Source organism: Diaporthe batatas (genome assembly GCF_019321695.1).
Source record: "Diaporthe batatas strain CRI 302-4 chromosome Unknown Contig00015, whole genome shotgun sequence".
NCBI classification, from domain to species: domain Eukaryota; kingdom Fungi; phylum Ascomycota; class Sordariomycetes; order Diaporthales; family Diaporthaceae; genus Diaporthe; species Diaporthe batatas.
In genome coordinates, this window is record NW_025408562.1 from 890,156 (window position 1) to 900,241 (window position 10,086).

General features: G+C 57.1%; 1 protein-coding gene across 1 annotated transcript; it reads right to left on the reverse strand.

The window, feature by feature from the left end:
• Positions 1-404: 404 nt before the first annotated feature.
• Positions 405-6,496, reverse strand: KVR01_011466 (uncharacterized protein). The gene has a single exon (XM_044782704.1). The coding sequence runs from the start codon at positions 5,066-5,068 to the stop codon at positions 1,610-1,612; it is 3,459 nt and encodes a 1,152-aa protein (XP_044639841.1). The 5' UTR covers positions 5,069-6,496; the 3' UTR covers positions 405-1,609.
• Positions 6,497-10,086: the final 3,590 nt, after the last annotated feature.

Consider the following 10,086-nt stretch of genomic DNA (forward strand, 5'->3'; position numbering starts at 1 on the left):
GCGGCGCCTTCGATGAGCCCACAGCTCACGGATGACCGATCGACACTCCTATTCACAGCATAAAAGGGGGGCAACAATTTCCTTGGTCATAAAGTAAGTATATTCAGCGGCACGACACACCGCAGGATATGTTATGTTATATGATTACCCATGCCAACCAACCATGCGCCCTTTCTGTGGCGGGCGGGTGTTGGACATAAATGATGATGACGATGATGATGATGATGACAGAAATAAGTTATGTTCATTAACCCGACGCCATCGTTGTAGAACCCAAACAACGAGCCCCGTTGAGCCCAGCCCAGCCAGCCCCCCCTCCCCGATTCCTGCCACAGAACAGCGAGGATATGCAGATTCTACCTAGGTGGGTTTCCTTCCTCCTGCCCCATTTCCCAAAATGCCCCCTCATATCAATCAATCAATCAATCAATCACACTCAACTCCCCAACCCTGCCTGGCTCGGTGCTGTTGTTCCCGGCCTTTTCCTTGCGTGGGTGGGTTTGCCTGTTGTTCCCGAACAAATGGTTTGTTCCCCCCTTGGTCCCTAGCCGCGTGGGGGCAAAAGAACAAGAAAATGTTTGAAAATTTTTGGACATGAGAGAATAGAAGACAGCATGCATGCACACACGGTGTAGGCCGAGCGAGTGTGTGTGTGCTATGCTGTGTGTGATGTGCTCCTGGTGGGAAGGATGAGGGGAAACAAGATGGGCGGTGGCTGAGTTATGCCCAAGAAAACGAGGGCGGCGATGCCCCCCGTCTTCCTTTCTTTGTCGTCCTTGAATCTGCACCACCGCTGCTGAGATCTCCCTTGCCTGCCATACAGGAGAGAGAGAGAGCCTGTTTCTCTGGATAAAAACCCTTGGCACTGCCAGAGACCATTTCCCTAGGGCACACCTGTATCGACCCTGAAAGAGCAAGAATGTCGAAATGACGCGGAACGAACCGAACAACCACTAGTAGTAAGTACATGAGTTGATGGAAGATATCCAGAAAACAGGTACAGGAAACAACAAAAAAGCTTTTTTCTTTTTTCGGTATCTTGGGTGTCCCTATCTCTATATCATCCCGTTCATTATCCCAGGCACCCTGCCTTGAGCAAGAGGATGGAGGTGTGTGTGTTTGTTTGGGGAGCCTAGGCCCCAAAACCCTACTTGTCCCGTCCGCACAAAAACCAAGATAGAAACGCCAACGAATGCGAGGTATGATTGATATCCATCCAAACAGAGATATCTCATTGATTTTTGTTTTCCCGTCCCATGAAACTCCGCTCCGATGATGGATCCTGACAAAGGAAAATTTCTGTTTGAATGCAAGTCCCGCCCCGAAAGCCTGATGGAATGCTGATTGGGTATCTGCTGCATAAAGATGAGCTGCTGTACGACGAGAGCCCGTGATCACGCCGTCAAGGGCAGTGATTGTTGTTCTTGCGATGTATTGGTGCCATCGAGGCAAATGGTCAAGTATAGATCCAAGGCGTCAAGCTCAATGGGTCCAAGAGTAAAACACACGAGACGACAGTACGGACATGTGGTCCCTGCCGCTCAGAGAAGCGAACAAGAAGAAAAGTGATATTTGTACAGATTCGAGAGAGGAAGGCTCCGTCGTGTCTTTATGCCGAGATGCCCTGTTCCTTGTCGAAGCTGGACTTGGGGCTCTGTTGGTTCGATGACCGATTGAAAACTGTTCTGCCGAGGCTCTTCAACTTGTTCGAGTTTTCGACTTCCGTGTCGTAGTCAACATAGACGCTGGTGATGGGCTCCACCTTGGTGCGGCAGAATAAAGTCGAGAAGAGATACTGGTCTCCGTGGTGGTCAAACAAAGGCAGGGTGCGGTAGCCTTGTTTGAGACTGGTCAGCTTCGCCGTGAAGGTGGCGACTGCCGGGGCGCGATCGTTGTAGTTGCCTCCTTCCGAAAGCTTCACGGACCATCTGACAAAGATGAGTTCCGGGTACTTGGTGCGGGCTTCGAAAACGAACTTGTTGTCGAACACGGGATTGAAGCCGTTCTCCTTGATGATCTTGGTGCGATATCTGAGTGGCCTGCGGATCGGTGTCGCGTTCGATTCTTGTTTGTCCCTCTTGTCGTCGGCGAGGAACGCCTCGACTTCGATGTAGGGATCCACGGTCCGCCGTTCTCCCAGGTTGGAGGGACGCATGAGCTGTTGTGCTGAGATGACGTCGATGGTGAAGCTAACGTTCTTCCGCTCCCGTTTGTTGCTCAGCTCCTCCGGCAGGTCTGGAACTCCGTGGAAGACCCTGCCTGACTTCGGGTCCATCTGGAGCTCCCTGAAGGCCCGCGGCTTCAGCACGTACCCAGTGGCGTCAGTGCCCCCGGCGAACATGGCTTGGTTGAACTGCATGCCGAGGTCGAAAGTCTGCCAGTTCAGTGCAGCCATCTGGACACCACGTCTCCAGTAAATGAGCGGGTCAAAGTTAGTGGAAGTGAAACGGTGTTGTGCTGGGTACACACGCATCAGGTATCGCATGTTGTGGCGGAACAAGGCGCCCTTGCTCGACTTGTCAGAGCTGTTGTTGAGGAAGGTCCGCTCTTTGAAGGACAGAATGTGGTTGAAAGTCTTGCACTCGGCGTCATCGAACCCTCGGAACTTGATGCCCAGGCAGTACACACCAAGATCGCCAAGGGCTTTGGTGATCTTGCTCTGCTTGGAGCGTGGGGGCTTTTCTGCGCCACTGTCGTCGCTGGAGCTGCTGCTGAACAGCTCCGGGACGTCGGATGTCTCCCCTTCAGCGATCGTGTTCACGCGGCGGTTGCTGCCTCGTCGGGCCCCAGGGTAGTTGGGACTCAGCAGAGGGCTGTTTGGGATAGACGATTCCCCAACTACTGTAGGCCGAGTGAAAGGCGACGTCAGACTGTTTCCGCGTCGCCTGCCTGATCCATTGCTCTCGGGGCTCCTCGTCTCATTGAGGTTTGGCGTCTTGCACTTGATCAGGATGCGGCCTCGCAGCTGCTCAGGCGTGGGGAGCTGGTCATCACAGCCCTCAATCTTTTCCGTCACCAGTTTGTCTCCGAACACGTCCCTCATGATGTTGGCCATGATCTCCTGTTGCGTCGCATTACAGTGAACCTCGAGGGAGATCCACAGTGGGTAAGGCGATTTGACGAAGGCGTACTTGTTGATGGCAATGACGGCCTCGCGGAACTGGATTTGACTAGTCAGGGTCTTGCCGTGAGTGACAATGGGCTGATTATCTGGGCCGTCCCAGCAGTCGATCTCAACACAGCGGCAACCCCGCATCAGGGCGGAAATGTAGCCCTCGATGCTGGAGACGTCCCCGATTTGACGGCCAGTCAGGTATGTGTTGTGCGAACTGGAAATGAAGTATTCGTTGCATGGTCGGTCGAGCACAGATTCCTTTGGGGCGGCCTCGATGTGAGTGTTGTGAATTGACGTGAGATACTTTGTCAACGCAGTCTCAGACATGCGTGGCTTCTCGAAAGTGCCGCTGATAGAGCTGGTCTCGGATGCCTTTCCACGTCCAAATTGATGGAAAACGGTCTCCCAGGCGGCCACATCGTCGACGTCCTCGTTCTGAACGTCCTTCAGGAACCTGAGGAAATCCTCGAAAGTCAGTCCGCTCTCAGGGTCAGAGGCGATCTCCCGGTACACGGCTCGAACATCATCTCTTCTCGCAGTTAGGCGCACGAAGTCCTGGAATTCGTCAAAGTTCAAGGTTCCACTCCGAGTCTTGTCGGCCAGGTCAAACTTGGCTTTGAGGGTTTCTTGTGACACGTGGATGTGCAGATTGCGGCAGACGCGCTCCACGCCTGCGAAATGGATTTCCTCCTCAACGGTAGGGTTATCGGGATAAAGCCTGGCCATTTCTTTACGCCAGTAGATCCTGATAGCCCGGTCGTTGAAGGACATCAAGGATGTCATGAGAGCCTGGCGGTGCTTCGAAAGCGCATCAAGTGTCGTGGTCCAGAGGCTGAATGTTTCATTGTCGTCGGTGACAAGGTGCATGGTCTTCTGTTTCTTGTCGGGCACTGCGTAAAGGATTGAGAAGAATCGCGGTTCCTCGGCCTCTGACGCACCACAGTCCAGTCGGTACTGACGGGCTTCCGGGGCGGTGCGGATCTCTTTGATGTCGTCAATGTAGACGCACTTGGATGGCCTGTTCTTGTCCCAGTAAATTTTGCCGGCCTCAGAGTCCAGGACTAGGTTAAGGCGCTTTCTCCTCTTGGACAGCTTTGAGACCATGGTGCCCAAGAGCAGAGACTGTGGAATGACAGGGCCCGTGTGGGTGTCGGAGACCATTGTGTATGTGGTAACGGATGGCGATGACGCATTGGTTGGTGAAAAGTCACGCAAAGCCTCACCTTCGGCGATGGGTACTGGATGGGAGACCTGCTGTTCCCTAACCGCACCGACCTCGTCATCGCTGTCAGAACCAACCGCGATAGCATACTCAGGAGGAGCGGCAGCCCCGCTATCGCTCCTTCCGCGCCTCATCACCGCGGGTCCTACGCTGGTATCGCGGCTGACTGGATGAGTGGAGGATGTGCGCCGGCTTCCCCTAAGCCGATCGCTTCCCGTCTTCACCCTGCTCGATAGCCGTCTGAAGATGCCGGCCTTGGGTGGCGCTGATTCATTCTGGGCCGATCGCTCGCTTGTGACGCTCTGTGGCAATGAGTTTGTGCTCGTCTTACGGGAGATTATGGAATCTGGGAGGGGTTCCATCATGGGCAGAAGAGACGATTCCGAGTCCCTGCCGCGGATGGGCTCCGGGGACGGCTGTATGGAGCTGTTGGTCGTGAGGACCTCCGGGTCTGGAGACATGACGGGCGAGAATTGTCGCGGACTGGACGCCATGGAGGAGCTGGTAATGGCAGAGGGCGGGGCGGCCGTCATTTGTGGGTGTGCAATGAGGTTGTTGGTCTGGACCTCACTCGGGCGAGGGCGCCGCAGCTGCGAGGTCTGGGAGGCGTGGGAGGGCTGTGAGGTGTTGTGAAGCAGTGAGGGAGAGGAAGGAGTTCCTTGTGTAGAGGTGGTGATGGACGGCATGTTGCTTGAAGCGAAGTACGGTACCGGCCGGTAGGCTTTCTCCATGAAAGGTGGTCCGGGTGTGCGGACGGAAAGACCTCCGACCTATGAGGAGGAAATGGACATTTATATCAACGAGGAGATAGTCAAGAGCCGCATCTTAATGGGGACCGCCTCGGCAGGCCAGTGAGGCCGGGGGAATGAGTGCGGGGAATGAGATGAGACTGATCTCCCGCAGGAAGGATCGTGAGCGAGGACCAAAAAATGAAGTCGGGGCCTTCCTGGGGTCGAAGCTGCACAGTGGGCGAGTCGAGTGACCTCGTCGTCAGCGGGCAACGCACGTACGGCAACAGACAGACAGCGGCGCTCGAGGCCTGGGTCCAACGGAGGCAGGTCAGACGAGGTATATGTTGTGTACAGCTACCGTACGAGGCACAAGCGCAAGGTCGCGCGGGAGTGCCAATTCCCTGGGAAGAGGGTGTGGGCGGTAGCTCGGGGTTATGTATGTGCAGCGCAGCTTTTGGGGCCGTATGTCGCGATACCTGGCTCACGGCAGAGTGATGATGTGGCAGCCCGTATGCAAGTGGACAGATGCGGTTCCCAGGCGCGGGCTGGGGTATATGCGCGAGTCCCACAGGCGGTCCGCAAGGGCAGCTGCAGACTTGCCTGGTCCGTGACTGACTGGTATGGCGATCTCTGCGGGAGTCGTCGACTGAGTGGGCGCAAAGCAAGCAGCCAGCCCACGGGTACAACTCCTTGGCGCGCCTCCCTTTGACTGCGATGCGCGCGAGCCGAGCCTTTCGCCTCGTCGACAGTGTCTCTGGATCCCGAGGCTCTGGTCGCCCTAGGTCCTATTGGGCGCGTGCAGTCCTCCTTGCCCTGTCGTGCTTCCCCCGCAAAGCCTAATAGCGCAATCTCAGTAGGCGCGCAGGCGGCACAACGTTCAGTCAGGTCCGTCCCAGGGGATCGATCGCTCGGCTGTTGAAGGAGGCTGCAGACAAACACAAGCCGCACCCAGAGGAAAGCGCGGTAGGGTGGCCCGGGAGGTGCCCTTTCTGATCAGGGCCCAACAAGGAAGTTTGACGAGGTTTGTGGCGGGCGCGTGGGTGTGTGAGAGGGCGAGCCAGATGGGATCGTGGGTCGCGGACTGGCAGCCGTGGCGTTTTTTTCTCCAGGTGTGGGATTGTGTCTGGGTAACAACTAAGAACCGGTAGTTGTATGCGGGTTGTTCAAGTCCAAGGTACGGTTTATCGTCCAGCGTTCGTTTGCAAAGTCGAAAGTGCAGGGAGACAATATCTTGTGCCCTGTTCCAGTTGAATGTAAAGGGGTGTGTGTGGTGAGTCGAAGTGAAGTATTGCAGTAGGGCGAGTCGACGGCAGGGTAGGTACGGATGTATCTATCTATGTATGCATGCATGGGCGACGGGGTGGTGGGTGGGAGAGCTGGTCCCATAGGAAGGGGGGGTGTGTGGTGTGGACGATTTCTTAAAGTGCGATCGATGCTAGCCCGAGTGGCATGGCCGGGAAATTGTTGGCGACAGGGACAGGGGACGGCTCGCGCACTATGTAGAGGACGAGCAGGAGCTACAAAGTACCGCGTGGCTGACGGTATGGGCACGAACAATGGGGGGTATGGGGGGGTGGTGCTGGTGCTGTGGTGCTAGGACCAGGCAGCGCTACCTGGGAGGGAGGCTTTGGTGCGAGGGGGGTGGAGGGAGCAGCCTTCCTGGGTAGGCGATCCTGTACGGGGTACGGAGTACGGAGTACACAGTAGGGAGGGGGGTTGGCCCAGAAGGCGAGAGGGACAGCCCGGGCACGCTGGCCAGGAGGGTACTCGATCCGGCACCAACGGCGACAATCCTCTCTAGCTCGAGGGGAAAAGCGAAATGCGATTGTGACCAGAAGACGGGATGACATGGGATGGGGTCCATGGGGAATGAGGACCGCCAGGAGGTGCAAACAGGGCGAAAAAGGTAGAGAAAGGTACCCGGGGCGGTTTTAGCGCGATACCGTGGAATTGGCAGCAGCGCGCAGGTGCAGGCAGGTAGGTGCAGGTGCAAGGTGCAGGCAGGTGCAGGGGGGAGACAGGTGCAGGGGAGGATGCATGTGGCCCGGGGCAGCGAAGGCGTCAGACGCATGTACCCCCGTACCTGCCCTGCCTCGTGCATGTACACGCCGCCGTACCGGGTACCTAGCACCTGCCTGGGCCGAGACATGACCGCACAGAAGGCCAGAAGGAGAGTACCGCGGCCAGTCATCTCATCAGTCGGCACACAGTTCAACGTCCAGAGACGAGGTACGAGGACAAGGAGACGAGGACGTGGGCGACAGACAACCTCCCCCCAGCCAACAGACCAGTTCCCAGAATGATAATAGAATATGTTTTTTTGTTTTTTCCTTATAAATTAAAAAAAAAAAAAAACATTTGCGTGCATGTGTGTACATATGTGTTGCATTTGTACTGTGCCACAATATCATGTCTTTGGCATCCATGCAGGCAGCTCAAGCCCTATTGTGGTCATGCTATGAATAAATCTTGCCTATCCCGTCTGTCCTGTCTGTCCTGCCCTGCCCTGCCGTCCCGTGCCGCCCACCCAAAAGGACATAGACGCTGCTGATGATGTGCGAGTGCGAGCCGAGCTGAGCTGAGCTGGAGCTGAGCTGAGACCGAGAGACGGGTGAGATTGAGGGCAGACGCAATGGGAAGTGGCGTGTGTGGGCCAGGAAGGAGGTGCACGGAGGAGAAAAATAGACCGGCGTGGATGGGACTTGCCTGTAGATGGAAAGGGGAGCAGCGACATGGGGAGGGGAGGGAGGGGGGTGTGCGGGCCGGGCGGTTTTGGAACAACGGCCAGCACGGCCAGCACGGCCAGGACGGGCCCAAGAAAACATTCCAAGACACTCGAGGAATTGACGTGGCGCCTCGCGGTGAGGTGACGACACTGGAGCCGGGCGGCGAGATGAAAGGGCAGGATTTGGGGATTTTGGGGATTTGGGCACCAGCAGGCACGTCAGTAGAGACAAGCTGACAAGGCAGGACCGCCACGGTGCTGTCGTCGCACAATGCTGCTGGCTGGGGTGTGTCGGCACAATAACACTTAGGTACCTAGGTACTAGTATCTCCTGCCAGAATGCTCCCAGATGGGGTCGCCCGTGGGCCACACCGTCACCGTGTGGGTAGGAGGCAAGCACACCTGCACGCTGGGCTGGCTGGGCTGGCTGGCCAAACCCAGCAGGGCCACCCCCCTGGCGAACCTGGAAGGCCCTGGAGCAGGTGAGGTAACGTAGGAATTGCAGTGACAACCAACTGGGCACCAACTGAGTTAGTAGGGTTTTTTTTTTGGAGCTGAATGAGCTCTCTTCTCTGGCCTTCCATCTCATCTCAGCGCGGGCGCCGGGCGTTTTGCGAGGGCACAGACGTCCATTCGATGGCTCTGGGCCACTGTGGACAGCGACAGAATTTTCCACCTCCGCCCGGGACCAAGAGCCACTCCCTTCCCGCCCTCACTCAGTCGTCAACCCTTCACAGGCAGTGCGACCTTCCGATGAATCTCCATATGCATCCCCGGCCAGCAGACACGACAGATGCTGCCTGCAGGGGTGGTGTCCGAAGAGATAGCCGAGTTCCCGGACTGTACGGGGCCACTTGTCGGGCTCGTTAATAAATAAATAAAAAAAGCTGCTACTGCGATGGTACTCCGTGCTGCGATGGGGCGCGGGGCGCAGTCTGCGAGTCTGCTTATTAGCAGCAGGCAGAGGGAATCCGAATCCAATGGCCAGCCTCCCACAGAAACCCGTGCCTCATCCTACGTACCATCACACGACTTGGTTCGAATTAGAAACAGATGTCTTCCCTGTTCTGTATCCGTCCTACGTGTGCTGTTGGTCGTCCGTCCAGGAGTTAAACACCGTGATCTTTGCGGTGGAACGCGCGTCTCCAGACGCTCGACGCTCAGGAGGACCACTCCCCATTCCTTCGCCCATTTGCCCACCTGCCAGGCTTGATCGCCTGCCCATCTCAGGTGCCGGCCAGCCACCAGGACAGCCAACAGCCGACTGAGCAGGGCCGCAAGCGACGCCGGGTCTCTGACCGAAACAAACAATCTGCTGTTAGTTTGGGTGCGACTAGCTGTGCTAGGTATGGCGGGGGAGGGGAGGGAGGTGGGCAGAGGTTCCTGAATCAACCTCAAACCCAAAATCCGGGGGAGACACAACTGCCACAGCTACAGTGCCGTTGGGTCACCAGTCCCCTGGTATTAAAGTCCCGCGCCACACGGGCTGGCTGCATTGTCCTGTCCGCCTGGGTGTGATTATTTAAGGATCATTCCTAGCAAAGGGCTGCAACCCTGCCCGCGGGCGACTTTCATATGAGTCTTCAACCCCATCAGCCCATGAGCCGGCCCCAGGATGGCCGTCCGAACGGGCCTGGCGGCCAAGCCTGCCCGCCTGCCAGCCTGCCATGCCAGGCTTCCCTGTGCCGTGCTAACCTCTCTCTGCCACAGTACTGACTGTGTGCTTTGTCCACAGCAGTAGCGCGGTAGCACGCTAAGTAGGTGGACACCAGCAGGGTGCAGGGTCTCGCAGGCTCATCAACCTGAGAATCAAACAACATTTGCATTTTGAAAACCCGTGGGGCCAAAAACGCAACAGAGGTAGCGCGTCCCTTTCCCCAGGACGACCGGCCACGCGAGGAGCAGCAAGGCCCGGCGCGTTCCTGTGTAGGGGAGCCCACGCTTGAGGCCTCTCGTTGACTCGGGCTCGTTGTTGATCGGTATCGAAAGTCCCTGATGATCCCGTTGCCCAAGTCTCGCTTCAGACAAAAAAGGCGGCAATCCAGGTGGGGGCTTGGGTAGGGCGGGCTCGCGCCTTGGGGAAGTGATCTTCCCTTCCCAAGCCTTCCCAAGCCCTCCCAAGCCACCCTGAGCCTGCAAGAGATCTCCGAGAGCACAGAGACGTTCACCACGGCCAGGGCTCCATCTGGGGAACCACAGCGGCGGAACCGAGCCGCCTGGTCAGTATTCGACTTTGATACGAGGTGGCAGCAAGGTGAGAGAGGGGAGGCCGGCGGCGCCTTGGGCCAACCAC

What these genes read in the sequence shown, in the direction of transcription:
- KVR01_011466 (XM_044782704.1), bottom strand. Translation starts at nt 5,068, where the DNA reads ATGGAGAAAGCCTACCGGCCGGTACCGTACTTCGCTTCAAGCAACATG.